Here is a 20,616-nt window from a genome sequence, read left to right on the forward strand (position 1 = left end):
ATCTTCAAAACGTATCAATCATGATATATGTATACACATAAGAATATTATTATTTTTTTTATAAAAATGCAAAGGATATTTAAAATGTTCGCATTAAGCAAAAAATGTTCATGTAAATTGAAGTTGAATTTAATGGCGAAATGTCAAATAAAGTAATTTGTTAACCTATATCCGTATATTTTCATTAAGACTATTCGCAGTCGTTTTCTTGGCGTTTTTCGAAGAGCGCCAAAAAGATGCCATCGGTAAGGTCATGATCCGGCAGACAATATAAACAATTTTTTCCGATTTTGACGTACTCCTTGTCGCCCACGTTTTGCCACTTATTTCTCAGTGCCTTCTTGCAACTGAGCAGCTTGAATAAAGGATTTAGCTGGAGGCAGCGCTGAACCACTTGTTCATTCTCCTCCTTCCAAAGGGAGCATGTGCAATAGACAATGCGTTTAACGTTTGGAAAAGCGCTCATGGCATGGGACAAAATCTTGATTTGCAGCCCAGCCAGTTTATATAGACGCTTGTCGTCCTTCTGTTCATCAGACACGCTGATGCGGCTTTGCATTCCATTACCGGAGCAACTAGGGTCTACTAAAACGTACTCGACGTCTGGACATTTTGTAGAATCTATGGTGAAAACTTTGTCAACTAAAAACACCGTTGTTTAATTTTTGTTACTCACCCATGGTAAGAGCATCGCCCAGTATGGGCGTGACTATTTGACAGCCTGCCTCGTTGGTGATGTCGCATAAAGCCTTGTAGCGCTCCTTGGATTGTTCTACGGCATATATGCGGCCTTGGTTCTGCATTACATTGCAAAGATGCAAAGTTTTCATGCCTGGAGCTGCACACATATCCAATACAGTTGACCCAACCGGTGGTGCTAGTAGTTCAGCAGCCAAACAGGTGGCCTTGTTTTGCAATATGAACTTTTTGCTGCGGACATAGTCGTGCGAGGCCCAATAGTGACTCCACTTCGAATGGAATATTAACACCCCTTCCACATGAATGTCTATTAAGAACTCATCCTCTTCCAATGTGCGTATGGCAACCAAAAAGTCAGCGTATGTGGCGTCTGCTGCCAGCTGTTTGCGACGCCACTCCTCGCCATATAAATAATCCAGGGCATCGGCGATACTGAGCAGATTGGTATTGATGCGTACATAGCGTGGATTGGGCTCTGTGTATTTGAGTAAAAATAAAAGCATTTAAAAGTGTTACAGCTTGTTTTTATTACGGCTGATCTTTAACTAAACTACTGTTCCTTCTTATCTTCCTGGTCTTCACTTGCCAACGCAGGTGGATCCTTTTCACGGACCGCCTTTAGCACATACATAGCAACAATGGCATTGACAACCAGAACAGCTGTCAGCACAGAGTAGCAATTCACTTGAAATGTGCTCAGTTCGGGAAATGATTCATCTAGCCAGGTGCGCACACCATAAAAGCCTAAAAAAGGCAGCGTAAACATTAGCACGCTGTAGGCCATTAGCCAGAGAAAAACCTCTAAGCTCTTATCCACCGATTGTTCGTCAGGTTGTGCTGAATTAATTTCCTCAGTTACATCTTCCGATTTTATTAGTTGCACGCTCGACTTTATTGGTGCCACAGCCAGTGGAGATGGCTTTTTCGACTTTTTGGTCATTGTCTTTTGATAATTAGCAGATGACTGCCACTAATACTGGTTGAAGTACAGATACGTCTATGTAAGAGCACCTGCCTTTCTTCTGGTATTCCACACTGCTTACTGCCTGTTGCAATCGCTCCTTATACAAGCGCACTGTTTGCACCGGTCTGCTTTCCCCGTTAAGTTCTCCGCGTCCGAAAATCAGTTCCGTGACAAGCACTTTGGCTAATGCTGAGTCTAAATTTGGATTATCTTTCAGTAACCCAGTCTCCTCGATGGCGTTGTCAACAGCTCCTCTGTTGTCACTGTAATGTTTAAGAACCGCCTGCAAGCTTCGTACGCGCTGTTAAAAAAATACACAGTATTTCTCATTAGCTGCTTGTAGATCTGGGTTTGTTTTAAACTACTTACCGCATGCTTTTCCTCAAATATAAGGGATTTTATTGATTTTTGTTTTTCGATAGCCGCTTTCAATATTTTGGCTGTTGCTTTATATTGGGTGGGCACTTTTATTGAATGTGTAAATTGGCTCATGATGTATCACGTGTAAATTGAAATCGAATCATTCGGAATAAGTTCTTTTGAACGATATATTAAATTGAACCAATGAATTTGCCCATTCGTTCATTTAGTTCGATATACATGATACATTCTGTCACTGTTAAACTCTAGAACAGCGCGAAATTTGTCTGCTAACATTTGGTATTACGACTTTTATTAGTTGCTTCCAAATCAAATATGTCAAAAATAATAAATAAATGTACAGCCACAAGTTTATTTTTTTTAAATGTTGCTAGTTTTGAAAGCAAAAAGCAAACCCGGATAAAAGTAAATATTAGTGGTGCACAAACCGCTTTAAATTATATTCAATAACAGAGTCGTAACAGATATGCTGCGGTTACTGCGGACCACTTAACATAGTTCATTTTCGATAAATAACGCATCAAATAAATTAAAGCAATGCAAAATTTGATGAGAAAATAAAAAGCATTTTTGTAATCAATTGATTAACAGTAATGCTTACTTGGTCCGGGAAATAATAAGATTAAAATGTAAAGGATACTTACGTAAATGATATCTGATAGTGTAAAGGGCAAATCGTCAACATGCGTTTGCCGTGGATTAAGCAAAAGCAGACTACTATCACTAACCAAATAACATATAGACTGGTCAAACCGTATATTTGTTGGTGACAATCGTTTTTTTTGCGGCTGGTCCAAAGTCGCCTTCGTTTTTGTTCGGGTTCGAGACATGCCCGCATGCTCTCACAGCAAGAGAGTAAGAATACATATGGCCTGTGTCGTGGAACGGCAACGCTGTCTTTTAACTCGCTCCCACAACAGGAAACTGCTTTGGCTTACTCTCAGTGCTCTTTCAATTTGTCTATGTACCGTTTAAATGTTTGTGTGTGTATGTGTCCGCACAAGCAAAAATGCCCACAAATTCAATTTTTCTCAAAAGTCGGTGGCATATCTTCCTTTTTGAGAGACGAGTAATATGAAACAATGAAAGGGTTTGCTCGTTCTAATTTTAGCTCGTTCTTGTTCGAAAGGGTACTTAAGCGTTGGCATGTGTGCATTTAAAAGTTTTTGGACTTGCTATTCACGCATACTTGCGTATTTTGTATATGAATAGAAGCATTTATGCGCATGTGTGCCTGTTGGTCCCTGCCTGGCTTTCCGATGCAAATTTATCAAATATTTTTGGATATCTGAATTTCGAGCTCTACACACACACACAGAGACACAAATGTGTGTAAATGGGCTGATCATGGGCGCAAAATTCAAAATATCATTATTGGACCGCGTTTGACGCGCGCCCTACTTTTTATGATTTAGGGTTGGAATTGATGAAAGAAAATCAGATCAAAATCATTTATGAAAAAGCTAAATATTTTAAGACAATAAAATTATAATATATAATCGCTTTTTTTGTATTTGGTATATTTGAATATTTTAAAGATTTTATTTTTGCACAAATATCCGATTGTCATAAAATTAGTTAAGTGATCAGTCACTTCACCTTCATATGCAGGTGCAGGTGCTTGCCAAAAGTTTATCCTTTCGGCCCAACGGGCTGCTGCAGGTAACAAGGGGTCAACATTCATTCATCAATTCAAACCCTAAATCATAAAAAGAAGGGCGCGCGTCAAACGCGGGCCAATAATGATATTTTGAATTTTGCGCCCATGATCGCCCATTCACACACATTTGTGTCTCTGTGTGTGTGTGTAGAGCTCGAAATTCAGATATCCAAAAATATTGTCAAATTTGCATCGGACAGGCAGGCAGGGACCAACAGCCACACATGCGCATAAATCCTTCTATTCATATACAAAATACGCAAGTATGCGTGAATAGCAAGTCCAAAAACTTTTAAATGCACACATGCCAACGCTTAGGTACCCTTTCGAACAAGAACGAGCTAAAATGAAAGGATTTCGCATCGACTTGGCAAACCCTTTCATTATTTCATATTACTCGTCCCCTCAAAAAGGAAGATATGCCACCGACTGTTGAGAAAAATTGAATTTGTGGGCATTTTTGCTTGTGCGGACACATACACACACAAACATTTAAACGGTACATAGACAAATTGAAAGAGCACTGAGAGTAAGCCAAAGCAGTTTCCTGTAGTGGGAGCCATGTGTATTCTTACTCTCTTGCTGTGAGAGCATGTGGGCATGTCTCGAACCCGAACAAAAACGAAGGCGACTTTGGACCAGCCGCAAAAAAAACGATTGTCACCACCAAATATACGTTTTGACCAGTCTATATGTTATTTGGTTAGTGCTACTACAAACACATATGAACATAGTTGTATTTAAATATAACCCCAGTAACTGCGGTATATTTAAGGCCTTTTATTTATTAGCCGTAGATGCGAGCAAAATTTAAAAGTATATTTTAATATATGTATATGTTTTATTTCATAGACAACGACTAAAATGCATTTAAACATATGTATGTTGTAGCTTAGCTAATTGTGTAAAAATTCATGATTTTGGTTAAAATTAAGAGCTTCATTATATTTAAACACAAAAGAGGTGACTACAGCTAATACGGGAGTTTTATGGTATATTGTTATGAGTACAAATTCAATTGGTAAATGCTTATCTTATCAATGAATTAAACTATTGCGCGCCTGTGTTGTCAATTTCCTACGTGCTATTATCGCTGTAATCGGGCTTGAGCAAGTGCAACTTTGTTGAAATGGGTCGCGATGACGATGTTAGTAATGACGATGAATGCGAATGAAAAGTGCTGGCGGTGCCTGATGGGGACGTCACGTTGCTGCTACTTAAAGGCACCAGATTCAAATAATCCGTCACTGGTTGCACACCTGGCTGAGTGGTGGAAAGGAAATCCTCTGGGAGCTCACCGCGATAGGCACCAAACTGTGGAGTGGTTCGTATTAGCTTTTCTAAAGGGGTAAGCCCAAAATGTGTGTGACGCGAGTTTCCACTGTCGCGTGCATCCAGTTTCGGTGGCAGCACTAGCGTGCTATCCACCACAGATTTGCCGTCAAAGGTGTAAACGGCACCGCTTGGGATGCTGGCATGTGGAATTTTCCGATTATCTGGTGGCAAGTAGTACGTATCAACACGTTCGGCAGCTTGCGCTTCTTTATCGTCAGATTCCATCGGTATGTCGTCAGCTATGGTATCCAGATGAACCTCTTCCTCCGATGTGTCGAAAAGGTTGGCCACGTCGTCATAATTTGGATCTTTCCCGTGTGCGACTATTATTTCAGAAGAGCTTTGTTCTGGCTCAATTACAGATGGCTGAATTGTTGCAGAAAGCCGTTCTTCCGGTCCTTCTGCTTCGCTTTTTGGCTCGTCTTCCTCGCCAGCAAAAAATAATTCCTCCAGAGAAGGCTTCCTTAGTTGAGACGCCGCTGGCAGTGCATGTTTTATTGCCGCTGAGGGCAATCTCAGCGACGATTCGGACGCAACTGGGTCGACCTCTTGCGCCGTTTTTAATGCTAGCATAGTCGCATTGGTGCTGTCCAACGGGGACGGTATGAACATGGGCTCAAAGCTCTGGGTCTCGCTGCCTTGCTGTGCGGTAAGGAAAAGTGTATCTGTTTCCATGACTTCATCAATTTCGGTTCCAGGATCCTCGCGTCTATGAGCCACCTGTTCTATCAGCTCTGGCGGCAGCTGTACGCCGTTACCATCGTTGCGCACAATGGGACGGAAGCCACTCTCAACAACAACGGAATCAGGCTTAAACCCTTGATTAATTGCCGGGCGCATGCTGGCAATTTGTTGTGGTGATGGCTCGTCTGGCAATGGACGTTTGATAATTGGTGTAATCGTGGTAGTTGAGGTGGTCTGAACTGGCTTTTGGTCGGCTTTGGTATTTGTATGAAAATAGGATGTGCTTTTAAGTGATGCTTGAGGTTCCAGGTCCACATACGGTACAGGTAGCGGAATAACGGGTTTCGACTTAATTTTGACACGGTCTGCTGCATCGGTCTTTCTTTGTCCAATACCGCCAAGTTCGGTAGGTTGACCTAATAACAATACCGAAGCGGCTAACGGCTGTATGGGAAACAGCTTTTCCTTAAGAAAGGGTTTTAGCAGACTGGGCACGGGCTTTCGATAGTGATTAACAATCAACGAGGACTGTGGGAGTATTCCTCCGGGTGGAGGATGCTGTTGTGGCAATACTGGCCTGGAGGCAGGTACCTTCTTGATAGGGCCGGGATACGGTCGACGTCCGGGTAACTTGACAGGATGAAAAAGCGGAGCATTTTGCGGTGGACGAAGATATTCGGATAGGCTAATTGTTTTTTGCGCCAGCGCTGGAAGATTACTAGTAAGATTGTGATGTTGCAGTGCAGTGTGAGAATGATAATGATGCGGGGGATGGAATGGGAAGTGTGCATGGTGCAGATGCGGATATTGTAAACGCTGTTGCAAATGAGAGTTAACAATGACAGGCGGTGATTGCGGTGCAGCGAAAATGGGCAGTTTCGAATGAACTGATGAAGTAGAGGCGGATGATTTCAATGAATGAGTTTCGCCATGCAAAATCTCGGGTCTGGCTTGCACCAGCAATGGTTTTGATGGTATTCTAGAGCCAATATTGTCGTTAATGTTGCCGTTGTTGCTGTTATCTCTAAAGTGTGTCGGTGGTGCGGCGACGATCGACTGGTTCCTTAGTAGGCTCTCCTCGAGAGCCTCAGCAGCGCGGATGCCATCTGAAATCAGTTTGGTTATTTCCGAAGATTTCGTTATTTCAAAACTCAGTTTAGGCGGTGTTCCATTCATATTGTGATTCTTAATCAAATCGGTTTGGTGCTTCAATAAAAAATTATCGTTGGGGCTGACCTTGGTTTCGTGGCGAATAGATGACTCGGCGGCATAGTCTTCCCGGACGGGTGCCGGCTCGCGTAACTCGTGCCGCTCTGAGGCAGCGCCAATACCATCACCAGTGCTATCACACGAGTCGTGCACGTGTATCTTCCACCCCAGATAACGATGCGTGAAGCAGTGATAGAAAACGGTGTCTGGCGTATTCCTATCCGGCTTCCAGCTGATCACTCCCGGTTCGCCGACATCGCACTTGAGTGTCAATGTACGCTGGTACGCACCGAAAGATTGATAATCATCTGCTGGAGGTCCGTCCACATCTGGCGTCCAGTTACATAAACGTCCCACGCCAGTAGGCGTAACCTGGCCGGACCTGGAGCGATGAACACCAGCGAAGATGCGTACGGCCTGATCACATGAAAAGTATATATTGTATGAAGTACATCTCAAATTATATATGTCCTTCAATGTTTTACCTTCTTTTCCTCCTCACGCTTGTGCTCATAGCCTCCGACAGGATCATCACTAATATAGAATGGGTGATACTTGGCGGGTATGTCCGGATTGTTGCCACCCTCCACAACAAAAGTGTAAGTCTTGCCTCTCACCACATGAATCTCGGGAATTAGCAAACCATTAATGTACCAGGATATGCCCCAGCCCACGTGGCCTATAAAAGAAGAAAGATATATATGCAATAAAATGATATATAAGAAGAAAATATGTCTTCAGGGACACTCACCGGTAATGGCAGGATAGCCATGCTTTCCTCCTGTCGGGCCCATTTGAGCATAGAAGACACCATCTTCGGGCTCATGGCATTGTATAGCCGGAATATCCCAGGCGCCATTGCTGTTGACCGGCCTAGGTGTTGGTACGGGACGACTTTGCGTTAACACAGCCGTCTCCTGGTGTCTTTGTGGAGCGTGTGCAGGTGTGGTACGTTGTAAGGCCTGAGCGCGGTTCTCATAAAACTCCTCATCGGGCTCAATGTTGGGACGACCTGCAGGCGGATATCCCGCACCGCCAGTAGAGCTAATTTGAGTAACTTCTTCCTCCTGCTCGTCTGAGCTGCTGCCTGGTTTGGCTCCTTCTGGTAAGGGGCAATTCCATTTGGGCTGGCGACCAAACTCTATCTGATGCAAATGCTTATTATAATAGGTGTGGAAGGAAACCTCCCTGTAGTCATTCAAGGGTCCAATCGCCCAGACAACAGACTCTGCATCGCTCACTGAGATGGGCAAATCCAAACTATCAGTGGAGGCCAGCGAGCGTTGATAAGTGACGATTGAGTAGCCATTTACCATTGCCGCATTGAGCAGTCGTATGGAGTTGGTGTTTTGTTGTATCTTGACGTCCGGGCACGCGCCACGACCACCTGAACACTGAGCCTTGCCATCTAGGAAATAATCCTGGGCAAAGCCATTACCTGTCTCGGAATCCACCCAGGCTACAGCGGCATCGGCTCCAATCATTTGGCTTATGTTCTTGTTCGGTGAGATGCCAAAGGACATATAATTGTTGGGTTCTGTGGAGAATCAAAAAGGGGAGTTGCATTCTCAGAAATTCAAAGCTATTGGGATCGCAATCAACGAAAGTTGCTCGCCCCATTTCTGGAGGCCGGACAACATGCTCCTAAATGGGTGCTTAGCCAACCGGTTGCTAGATTCCAGGTGAAAATTCTCGCTGGCATTCTTAGCGGTTCCAAACTGCCACACGCAAGACTCAAGACCAGTAGCATTCAACGCGTGCCACTAAAAAAAATTACACTCGTAGATGGTCATGCTCCAAGATTGTGTGTGCAGAATGCTGAATGCAGATGCGCGCCAACGGCAACGGCAGCATCCATTCGACATGGCCATTAATTGCCCCGTGCTCCATGCGTTGGTTGCGCAATAAACCAGTCGTCATATTTTGCAACTTGTTATTCTACTAACTATGCTGCCGCTGATCGGTCAATTTGGCTGCTAACTGGATTTTTGTTGTTTTGACTTCGATGAGTGCGATTGCTGAGTGTGGATACTCCTTTATTAACTGTACTCGATGAAATGTCAAAGCTTCATAAATCGGATGAATTCGAATGTTCTTAACCTAGCCAAGACCTTCACTCAGGGCTTGGTGCAAAATCTGATTTCTGCCCTTTTGACCTGTCAATACTTCGAAGCTACTTACTAGCTTCATAAATATCTAAGTGGATTAAAAAGACTAATAACACTAGGTTACACAATAATTAGTTTTTTTTTAAGGGTTTGCTTTGTATGAATGACAATATCTCAAAGCATAGCATGTACATATTTAATCAAGCTTCGCATAAAAAGAAATAAGAATTCTACTTAATGTATAAAAAAAATGAAAGAACGGCTAAAATCTGGCTTAAAAGCATGATTGTTCCTATAGTAGCCACTTGATTCAGTAGTCCGATTAGATTCGATTTTGTGGAATAACGAGCTGCGATATGAATACTAAATGTATTGGAAAACTCAAAAATTGTCCGTACATATTTTTCGACAGATTCTTTCTATATAGTTGTTTGATATTGATAATATTATGCTCATATAGAACATAGTTACGTTTGGGAAAGTAGAATTTGGTCAAGAAATCTAAAAAAACTATAAAGTTTTTTACCCAAGAATTTAAGTTTTCACCGTTCGTCTCGTCACCGAGCGATATGTCAGCTATATGATATAGTGGTTCGATCTGGCCGAGCTACACATTTGTATTGTTATTGTGATATTTTTATGGGGACAATTTTAAAGCTAAGAGACTCGTCTGAATTAGAGAGACGAACAGACGTTTTTGGCTATATAGATATGATGATGATCATATTTAATAGGATCTTCATCTATCCGTTACGCAAACGTTGTATCATAGTGTGAGTAGATTGAAAGTGTTGTGAATTGGTAATTTCAATAAATTCGATTTGAATTTAAGGGAAAGGTAATCAATGTTTAAGTTTACAGTACTTGAAATTATTTAACTATGAATATATTTTTACGTACTTACAATCATTTAGCAAAATAAGTCGGAATAGCAAGTTGTTTAGCATGACCATTCGGAACATCAACTTTTTACAGAGTTTGCTCAAATTTGTTTAACAACATATTAGAGCCTCGGAGTGCGAGTTTGCCAATCAATCTTAATTTATCTGTCACTTTGTTAATGCCTTGATTTAAGCAGTTCACGAAGCGCTAAGCATTTGCTTGTCATTTTGCGGCAAGCTATTTTCTTGTCATTAAATTGATTTCACATTTGGGAGAGTGTCAAGTTCGAAATAAAGGTAATCACAAGTATTTCCGCATGGCTGTGCGCTAGCGACTTACCCAATTTGGCAACCAGTTGTACAACGATGCTCTCACCGGCCACTGCCCATCGGACTTCAAAGGCCAGATCATCGTAGAGCACCTCACAGTTGAGCTTGGACTGTAAGAGAATTATTTTGCTTTTGAATTGTCGATAGGCATTGGAATTGGAGCATAATGAAATGAGTGTGCAGGTGTGAAATGCATTAGGTTTAGGATAAGGATTAGGATTAGCATTAGTTTTCGGAGATGGGTAAATAATCAGCGCTTGCCAAAACAAAATTTAGTGTCCGAAATAGAGTCTTATTGTTTTTTGTTGTTTTCAAAAATTTTGCTTTTCGTTTTTTAAAAAATATCACTTTTTTTCTGATTACATCGTTTTATGAAGCATATACAAAATGAAAATGTTTGTGGTTGGGTGGGTAAGGGGCTTCTGGAAAGCACGAAGCAAAAAAAGGTTAAATTATTATGGTTCAGGAGATTGGCGCATGTACATTGTATTTATATGTAAAATATGTATGTTTGTGTGTGTGTTGGTTTTGTGGGTAGGGTAAGGGACAGGGCGGGTGGGGGGAACTGTTGGGTGTACCCAAAAGAAAATATTGCACACATTTCATTTTGTATAGGCGCTCAATTCAAAAAGACAAAGCAAAAGTTTTTCAAGTCAACAAAATACAGAAGACGGCCAATTGATTATTGTATATAAAAATGTGCTGCACATATATTTTATACATCAAATTCGTGAATTGATTCAAATAGTTTATAAAAAAATGCACACTTAGAGTCTAATAATTTAAAAGCAACTCGAATGCTATTGATAAATATGTTGCATACAAATAAATACAAATATTATTTTAAATAAATTCCACGCACACATCAAATGCTTGGCAAGTGCCTATGGCAATCAGGGCTGCAGCTCGCTTAGTATTAGATTTAACGGCTTCTTTACCTGAGGACTGATGCCCAGCATTTTCAGCGAGGGCGGCACATTGAGACCCTCCGGCAGGCGCACGTGGCCAAAGTCAACGGTGAATGCCTCACACCAGACGCCAAAGTGTCCTATATCGAAGATGGTCAGATCTTCGGGCAGTGTTAAAACTATTGTCTTTCGATCGTAGCGACGCAGGGGATTCTCTTTTCCGTTCTCATCAGGTATGCGGAGGCCCTCGGGGGAGGGACGCTGCCCACGACCCACCCAGAACTTGGCGTCTGTAAATTGAAATCAGGTTCCATCGCTGCAATGCCCTTTATTAAGCCATTATTGCTACCATTACTCACCTGGCGCCTCACCGTCGTAGCTAAAGTTGGGTACCAAGAGCGTCTGTGCATCCACAATGACAATGTTATCGGAGGACACTCCGTGTACACCCCTCAGCGCGCTGATCTTTTGCGGACGTGGAAAATCCAAAGTGCTCGGAATGGCGACATCGCCGAAGTTGACAGCAAACTCATCGCACCACACCGAAAACCACTTGACGTCTCGGAGCGTCTTGCCTTCCGGCAATGACAGGGTAATGTCCTTGTTGCGATAGCGACGCGTCAGTGCAGCGGTACCTCCCCGCTCGTCTCTTAGGCGAGCGGCACCCTCGTTGCTTGGTCGCGCGGTGTTTCCTACATAAAAATAAGCGGCGGGCGCTTCGCCATCATAGTTGAACTTCTTGATGAATATGGTTCGAGAATCTACGGCATACACGTCGCCGGAAACGCCATGATGTAGTCGTGTTAGGGAGCCAATCTTTGTGCCGTAATATGGGTAGGCGGCATCACAGCAATGCTGCAGTGCTGTTTATATTTATTTTTTTTAACGAGAAAACAAAAACAAAAGCGATTCCGCGAATGTTAGGCAAACCAAAACAAAAGACTTAGGCAACGAACTTGAGTCGGCATCAGCTCTCGACTCACGCGAGCTAACTAAAGCGAAAAAATAATAAAGTAATAAATAGACAATTCTCTGGCAAACACTTAGCAGCCACTTAATTATTCGCATCAAATTTACATATTAACAGCAATTTTGAGTTCTACAACAGCAATAAGCACGTCATATTCTTGGCTGGCAAATTAATGTTGACCAGGCCAGAACAGAACAGAACAGAGCAGAGGAGAACAGAACTGATCAAACCACATCACATCAGACTTTTGTTTGTTTTCGGTTCTGATGGCTTCTTATGGCTGCATGCGTTGGCTTTTATGATGATGACTATATAGTATATGCTGCTCTAATGATGTTAGTCATAAACTTGATAGGGTACAGGAAGTTTTCGCTTCATGCCAAATAAAGTTCAACAACAACAATGGAGTTTGGGCTAAGCAGAGTTTGTGATGCGTGTAACACAGATCTTTTATTTCTGTTATTTGTTTAAACAAAACAGAACAACAGAATTATGCATTCACGGCAATTTCAAAGAGTTTCAATGAGACAGATATTAATGGCCCGTGTGCTGAGTGGAAAAAACAAAAACAAAGGCAAAAAGAATTGCGTCTCCTATTTTGGTTTAATTTTTGGGCAGATTCTATTTATAAGTAATGTGAATCTTTTGTAGCTTATTCGCAAATTGTATGCGCGAGTATATAACTTCAAACTTTACCCTCGGAGGCATTTAAGCAATTTGACCACTTTGGACAACAAATCGATAGCAGTTGCTGTTGTTGTTGTTGCTAAAATTCAATAAAGTTTTTATTTTTTATTATTATTATTGCTTGCAGGGGCTATAAACACGTTTGGGTCTTGCTGGCACTATCAGGCCAACTACTATGGGCGGCCTCCATGGCCTGCAGTTTTTGACGCGACTCGATTTTGTTATGGGGTTTGGGTATACATTTTGCGTTGTTGTATTTGTGGTGCCCACGATCGATTCGTGGCCATGGCAGTTGCTGCTCCAAATTTTCCAAGTCGCCGACAAGTCTTTCCTGTCTGAAAACAAGAATCTCGGCTACTGTTTCGGCGCACTATTCGCACTTAATTGAATGAAAGTGTCTGCCTTACGATACTCAATAATAATAATGGTCCTGTTTATCTGCCAATTTAAGTCTCATAAGACTGGGGCCTTTAAGTCTCAACCGCCCAAGCCTAGATATAATACTTTGCTTATAAAACAAACCTAGCCTTCGAGCCGACTTGAACTACGAGCACTTGCAAAATGTCAAAGGTGTAATTAATAGTTAAATAAAAACGACAGCAAAATCTTATTAATGATGCTTAGGCCAGAGTTAGACAGAGCCATTAGGCAGGCAAGCAATGGTAGCCTATAGAGTGCCAAGTGATCAAGCGGTTAAGCAAACAACCCCAAGCTCAAATCTAAGCCCAACTGGAACTGGTTGCGGCAATTGCCAATCATTTGCAGCCCGGCCAGCGGCATTTGGCCAATCAATAGGTATATATATAGTGATGCTAGTTCATATACATAGATACATGCATAGTCGTATTCGCGAAAACCAACAAGCAATCTTCAACCTAGAGACCTACTTTCACGTTGCATACAAAAATCCAAATGATGAGGAAAATGCCGACGATGAATTTAACGAAGAAAAAAAATATGAAAAACTACGGCATTTTCATTGAGGCTATCGCCTGATCGGAGGTCTCCGAATTGTATCAAGGAAACGCATACACATAAATTTATGCTAAGCCGTCAGGTAATGCTAATGCAGTTAGTCAGTCCGACAGTCAATCAGTCAGTCTGTTGGTCAGTCTGCCAACGAGTCAATTGCTGGCCAGTTCAACGGTTAACACCAATCATAAAACGTGGGCAGATACCGACTAGCAGCTGTTGAATATTCATTTGGCTTACTTTGCATTCACACACAAAAGATGATATATTTGCGCCGTGTCATTCGGCGCATTGTCTGGCCGCCCTCTGGCCAGTAAAAGATTCATATATGCGTACGACATACACATACATGCATACGTCTGTACATGGCACTAATCTAGTTTTATTTTTTGGCTAGCCCCAATTTGCATTACAATACGCGTTTGTCACTCATAAATCACACTTAATCTACTTACAACTCAATGCGGCCAATAGGCCAACAAGCACCAGCCACGGTTTATCCTTCACTGTCTTTACTGACATGGCTGCCAACTAGAACTCCAAATGGAGCTGGAGACCGTTGTGTATAAAGTGGACGTTTTGCTAGGATTTTGTGTTTTGTTTTTTATTTTTAAAATTTTCACTGCTTCAGTTGGGCACACATACACCGACACAAACACAAACACATGCAAGCCTATGGGCGAGTTGCTGTTAGCGGTGCTTTTTTAGACTGCTTCACGATTACGACCAGACGCTACGAACTCCAAAACCGCACTGAACGACGTTGCGTCTGCGCTCTGCTAGTGAAGAGTTGAACACTTTGGGACGTTACGCCGTCGAAGTTGCTGTCGACGTCAACAGCAGCGGGCTGGTTTTTGTTGTTGTTATACTCTGACCCATTGAAAATGAGTAAAAGAGGTATAATGGTTTTTTGAAAATGTATGTATCAGGCACAGGGAAGCAAATCCATAAAGTATATAGATTTATTCATGATCAGGACGACCAGCTGCGTCGATCTAGCCATGTTCGTCCGTCTCTGCAAATGAACCAAAACTATAGATGAATGAAATTCAAATTTAATTTGTATTTATTTCTATATATTTCTCTAATATCTTTCTCAATTTTCATTATATCGCTTATATCGATTTAAAGCTTAAAGTATAATTTGAATAGCATGAGAGATACATAAACCAAATTTAATATTTATGTATATTTGTTGTATATTACGTTTGGTATATTTACCCATTATGATGCTTTATTTTGGGTCAGCAAATTTTGTATAGATATGCACCGATGTTATTCAAGAAAGAATTTCCTATAGTGTATGACTAACAGAAGAATAAGCATTGCCACCGTGTATTTATATTTTCTTTTATGTTTGTTATGTTATATAGTAGCCAGCTCGGCGCTGGTTTCAGGGTATCCCCTAGTTAGGAACTCTAACACTGTCGCTATTTTTGCTTACAAGTGCTTAGTTGTTGTTGCTTTGGTACCAGCAGCAGCAGAAGCAGCAGCAACAGAAGCAGCAGCAGTTGGCGATGATGTTGTCGCTGTAGCTGTCGTTGTCGATGTTATTGTTATTGTTGCCATTGTGGTCTCTGTCTCATCAGCGTCGCCAATAATTATTAGTGTCGAAGCCCCCTCTAAAAAACATCAAACAGCGCTTGGCCGGTACCTTTGGGTCATGCTCAATTTTGCACATCTTCGCTTGTGACGTTTGTGAATTTTGCATTTTGTTTTTTTTGCCAATTTTTATGTGCATATTCAAATAATAATTTGCGCTATGAACTTGTTTCGCCTTAAACGCAATTTTAACATAGTTTTTATGTTGCGGCAACAATAACAATACCTGTATATTTATTGCTCAACTCTCCTAGAAACTTCGTGTCATTGGCTCATACAGATATACGGGTACAAATATGCAAAATCCAAAATCGAAAAACCTAACAATATACAATTAAATTTGATACAATTTGGGATTTTTACCACTGCGCTTATTGTTCACTTATTGGATTAGATATTAGATAATGCGCCTCTATCAATTTCAGATGATATATGAGGAGAAAGACAGCAGCGCTGGCAACTCGTGAGTTGCCGTCTCCAAGTTCACTGGAGGTGGTCCCCTCGTGGTTGTCGGATGCCCAGCGGCTGCTTTGCACAACTTTCTCGTGCAAGGGTTCGCGAAAGGTCAGCTTGCTGTTGAAGCTATAATTTTTGGGTTGTAACTCGTTGGCTAAGTCGCTTGCATAATTCAATTAACATGAAAGTTATAGTTACAATCAGTTCCATATTGAATATCACATAAATCTCTAGCCAATCTTAACTCAAAACGGCAACTTATCTCTATGCAAGTAATGCTTGAAGCCATGTTACAATCCTTTGTTCTTGATTTATCAATGAACAAACATTAGAATAGCGTACTTTATCTCGTTGTTACCTAAGGTATGGTCTATTCATTTTTGGTTTGCTATTGTTTAAAGTCCTTTATACTAATGTGCCAACAATGACATTCCAGCTTTTATGCATTGCCATTATTTGCGCATTTAATTTCACCACATTTTGCGCATTTAAATAAACATTCTCAATGTTTTGAGAAAACTAAAAGATCATCAAAGTCGAGATCAAGTTTCTGTATCTTTTAGTTTTCGTGGTGGAGGAATGGGTTTGACTAAATTTTGTCTTACAAAATGATGAATCTGCAATGAAAACAAATATACGCTTTATGGAAATATGATACTCTTCGATTGACATGGCTATAATTCCACTTAAGAATACATTTCTATATATTTATGTTTATTTCAAGTACCTATATTGTGTGCATAAGCTTTAAATTTGCCTTGTTTAATCTATTTTAATTTATAATAAGTTGGAAAGCTTCAACACCCCCGACAAGGGAATGGACAAATGTTTGATACAAATGGTAGAAAGTCTTCATAAAACATATTTCTTACTTTTCTTCTTTCTCTTTAAGCTTTATTGAAGAGATCATAATGCCATGTTTCCTTGATGAAATGTTTTCGTAATCAACGTGTGGTAGGGGAGACGAACAACCAACTGGTTTTCATTGCGTGAGAGCCTCTTATTATCTGCCAGTAAAACAAACTATCCCAGTGCGTGCCTTCACCCATGCGCATTTATAATTTGAATCGCCACAAATTAGTTTTGAATTTCTAAACTGACATTGAAGTTCAAGCCAGCGATGAACAACTAACTGCCCCAGCAGCAATTAACATTCAAAATTAAGACGTAAAGCTACCACATTGGGCTGCCCAGTTGCCGACTGGTCAGCTCGGCCCGAGCCGAGCCGAACCGGGCCGGGTGTTGTCAGGCCTGGTCAGGGCACTTTCGCAAATATACACATATAATATATATATATATCTATCCATATACATTGTTGACAATGCAATGGCCATTAGATTTATTGGCCAAGTATCTTCGCATGCAAATGGGTCTCTTTGAGTGAATTGATTCGTTAATAAAGCAAGTTCATGAGATTTTAGATAAAACAACCAAGACGCTTCGTAATTAGTCTTTGTTATTTCAATTCTATTTACGTTGCGCTTTTGGCGTGTTACTTTTATAATGATCATAACAATACCCTTCAGGCAACGGGTATACGTTTTATGTTTCTCCATATGTACATATATATCTGACGGTGACTGGCAATAACTTAAATATATAATCTTGAGCAAAATATAGATTACAAAAAATAATGTTTTTTTAAATACCATTCGAAACATTAGAATACGACTCAGAAGTAGTAGTACACAGACTATCAAAGGGAAACATATTGACAATTGCAGTTGCAAAAATTTTAAAATATTTTGGATTAATTATTCACATTTTATTGATTCGATAAAATTTGGTTGCTTTTAAGTAATCTTTTGGCTATCTTTAATTTTCAACGAATTAAATTTAAATGAAATGAAAACCTTGGAAAAAAGATTAATAGCACACTTCCTGTCTGATACATAATGTTACAAGTATTTAAACTGCGAGCGTTTTTCTTCCTCTCACTCGGTTTTTGCACTCACCTTACATTTCGTAGAGCGTATGCATATCAGGTTGGGATCGCGTGGGACGACGTTGCAGCAAAATTGAAACTTTCGAAACTGTTTTCAATGGTTGGCAAACAGCTCACATATTCAGCGCGCTAAGGTCACGCAAATTGCACAAATCCGGAGGGAGGCGCGTCTAAAAAAATATCACTAATCAAAATCGTTTAAAAACGAAACGCAGATAACTTTGACGTGTCACAGTACCCCACTAAAAAGTATTTGAATGGCACTTACCTTATACTTATCTCTATATATATATATATATCTATATATATATATATATATATAACTGTTTGTTCTAACTAACAGGGTGATTACTGAATGACCGATTGGGGTAAGTAATTTGGGGAAAAATTTCCTAACTCAGATCTTCTTCAGCAAGAATAGTGTTCCGCTTCATAGCTCTGGCTCACTTAATTAGCCTCTTCTTTCTTAAACGCCCTTCCCATTATTATTATTATTATTATTATTATTATTATTATTATTATTATTATTATTATTATTATTATTATTATTATTATTATTATTATTATTATTATTATTATTATTATTATTATTATTATTATCATTATTATTATTATTATTATTATTATTATTATTATTATTATTATTATTATTTTTATTATTTTTATTATTTTAATTATTTTTTTATATGATGTTACTGCATGCTAAGAGGGGGTTTCCGAAAATTCCCACTGCAACTGTCGCAGTTTGAAGATTCATGATGTGGATAAAAGGAAAATGTACACTAAAAACCTGATAGATTGGAATATAAAATATCATAGCATATTCATAAGGCTAAAAATCAACACACATTGATATAAAAATAAAATCCAAATATTGTATGGTTAGATGTTGTGTTAGAATTTTTTGAGAATTGCGAATAAGCCTGTATACACAATGTGGTTATTGTACAGGGTATTCAAATTGGAAAGGCAGCATAATACATTTTATGACTGCAATGACTCAACATTTTCTAATCAGACTAGGAGCTGAAGCCATCATCATTAGCGACAGCAAAACAAAATTCAGATTTTGCCGAAAAACAAACAACATTTGGAATATTATCAAATTGTTGATTTCAAGCAAATCGCGTGCCTTCAATTTTTAATTAACTTAATTAGCGGCACAAAAGAGCTTAGCTGGGTGCACATAGCTCTTGCAGACAAGACAAGAAGAATCCAAAGCTCTCTGACCTTGGGTAGCCATCTGATTGTTGATTGTTGTTGTCGCTGTATTCGCTGTATTCGCAAGCGCGTTGGAGGGGCGCCCATTGGCCTCTTGGGACCTTTCGGCTGCACATTGTTTATGACTTTATTGTTTAGCTGTTGCTGCTGCTTCTTCGACAAGCAGTGAAGCCGACGTCTTCTGCAATTCAAGGGCACGGGAGCTAACACGGTCAATATGTATGTATGTGTCTATATGCTGAGGAGCTGCTGTTGCTTCTGCTACCGCTGCTGCTGGCACATTTGATTAAATTGAATGGTTTACGTTGGCAGCCCGGAGGCCGTAATGATTTCTAATTTGAATTTTTACTAGCATGCATTTGCAAATAATGCTACGACTCTTGACTCTCGACTCGCGGACAGTTATGTGCCGTGCCGTGTTTGCCTTATTTATGGCCAGAGCTCGTGTAATTAATCTTCTGTTTAGTTGTAATACTAACAGCACACAAACATAAGTAAGTGCATGCTATCCAAGCCAAGTCCCAGTGCCACTTAATAGCCACATGCCATTAGTTTTCGCCGCCTCGCATAAATTTACAATTTGCCTTTTGCAGGCATTTCTAATGCGACTCTTTATGGCATTTGGGTGGGGCCAGCCCCTCTAAAGTTTTGGATGACTTGAGCTGTGTGATCTGTTAATAGCCTATTGCAAATTCTAATACAAAGTACAACATTTCAAAAATATAGATTCAACTCAACCATCCATGAGCATGGATGTTCGATATTGACATTTGTACAATCTACACTAACCGCACTAATGCACGACTTGTGTATACTTTTGCCATTGACTTCCAACATCTAATTCGAAGTTGCGCTTGTTTCCCAGTATATTTTGCAAGTGTAAGCAAATAAATAACGCTATTGAATAACAATAGTTTTCGCATATTTTTCTTGTACACCGTTGGAACATATTTTGGATGAGGAAATCGCAGTTACAACAGCGTGTGCTTCTCGGCGAACGACCCACGCATAGGCAGCAATTAACTGCCATATGACGACACATAGTAAAAAAAGACAGTGCGCATTAGGTAGACAATAAACATACTCACATTTGTACAAATGCATATAAATGTACATATGTATGTGTTTATGTATTTATGTTTGCGGACCCCTCAGTGAACACGCTGTATACACGTGAAGAGCAAATGTGCGTATTGAGGAAATTTCGGTATTCGCCAGACAAATTTGGAAATGTCTAGCTTAAGTTAAACTAATGTAACATAATTCAATGATATATCTTGATAATCAAGTAACTACTTTTAAGTGGCGATCATGAAAATTCAAGTAACCCAGCCAGAGCAGACTGCACTCTAACAGAGCTGCGCTGTGACAATGGATAATCAGTGCTGACATCTTATGATTGGCACTATTAAAGCCCTCTAAAGTCCATTTGCAAAGATTTGAGTTTTTTAAAGGCATGTAAAGCCGCTTATTAAACTTGTCTTCGAATGCCATATGCAAATAACAATGGAGTATAAAAATAGAGAAAATGGAGAAAAAACAAAACTCGTAGCGTTCCCATTCATCGCCTAAGTTATTGTGAAGTTAGTTATTTTTATTAACTT

General features: G+C 40.2%; 3 protein-coding genes across 4 annotated transcripts; all 3 read right to left on the reverse strand.

The window, feature by feature from the left end:
* Window positions 1–78: 78 nt before the first annotated feature.
* On the reverse strand, window positions 79–2,344 carry Nsun5 (Nop2/Sun-like domain containing protein 5). Its single transcript, XM_064700098.1, has 4 exons — window positions 2,033–2,344; window positions 1,715–1,964; window positions 677–1,174; window positions 79–621 (listed from the first exon to the last, which is right to left on the reverse strand). Exons 1-4 carry the CDS (start codon window positions 2,153–2,155, stop codon window positions 191–193), a joined length of 1,302 nt encoding a protein of 433 aa, XP_064556168.1. The 5' UTR covers window positions 2,156–2,344; the 3' UTR covers window positions 79–190.
* Window positions 1,202–1,715, reverse strand: LOC135440781 (uncharacterized). The gene has a single exon (XM_064700126.1). The coding sequence runs from the start codon at window positions 1,637–1,639 to the stop codon at window positions 1,250–1,252; it is 390 nt and encodes a 129-aa protein (XP_064556196.1). The 5' UTR covers window positions 1,640–1,715; the 3' UTR covers window positions 1,202–1,249.
* A 2,224-nt stretch (window positions 2,345–4,568) lies between the features above and the next one.
* Window positions 4,569–14,593, reverse strand: Skeletor (DM13 and DOMON_DOH domain-containing protein skeletor). Of its 2 annotated transcripts, XM_064691979.1 has the most exons (8): window positions 14,244–14,593; window positions 11,519–12,022; window positions 11,190–11,449; window positions 10,262–10,361; window positions 7,684–8,469; window positions 7,418–7,611; window positions 6,960–7,349; window positions 6,696–6,829 (listed from the first exon to the last, which is right to left on the reverse strand). In XM_064691979.1, exons 1-8 carry the CDS (start codon window positions 14,308–14,310, stop codon window positions 6,788–6,790), a joined length of 2,343 nt encoding a protein of 780 aa, XP_064548049.1. In that variant the 5' UTR covers window positions 14,311–14,593; the 3' UTR covers window positions 6,696–6,787. The 2 variants fall into 2 exon arrangements, with proteins under 2 accessions (XP_064547971.1, XP_064548049.1); XM_064691901.1 differs by having other exon boundaries at window positions 4,569–7,349; window positions 14,244–14,591.
* Window positions 14,594–20,616: the final 6,023 nt, after the last annotated feature.

The sequence above is a fragment of the Drosophila montana genome, unplaced genomic scaffold (genome assembly GCF_035044405.1).
Source record: "Drosophila montana isolate Dmon_TW-CO22-7 unplaced genomic scaffold, ASM3504440v1 contig_1083_1, whole genome shotgun sequence".
NCBI lineage: Eukaryota > Metazoa > Arthropoda > Insecta > Diptera > Drosophilidae > Drosophila > Drosophila montana.

Bases quoted from the DNA above. Each gene is read 5' to 3' on its own strand.
- LOC135440781 (XM_064700126.1), bottom strand. From the start codon at position 1,639: ATGACCAAAAAGTCGAAAAAGCCATCTCCACTGGCTGTGGCACCAATA.
- Nsun5 (XM_064700098.1), bottom strand. From the start codon at position 2,155: ATGAGCCAATTTACACATTCAATAAAAGTGCCCACCCAATATAAAGCA. The intron at 1,175-1,714 runs GCAGGTGCTCTT...TCAAATACACAG, and splicing joins TGTGGAATACCAGAAGAAAG to AGCCCAATCCACGCTATGTA. The intron at 622-676 runs GTGAGTAACAAA...TTTTCACCATAG, and splicing joins GGGCGATGCTCTTACCATGG to ATTCTACAAAATGTCCAGAC.
- Skeletor (XM_064691901.1), bottom strand. From the start codon at position 14,310: ATGTCAGTAAAGACAGTGAAGGATAAACCGTGGCTGGTGCTTGTTGGC. The intron at 8,470-10,261 runs GTAAGTCGCTAG...GATTCTCCACAG, and splicing joins ACAACTGGTTGCCAAATTGG to AACCCAACAATTATATGTCC. The intron at 7,612-7,683 runs GTGAGTGTCCCT...CTTCTTTTATAG, and splicing joins TGGCTATCCTGCCATTACCG to GCCACGTGGGCTGGGGCATA.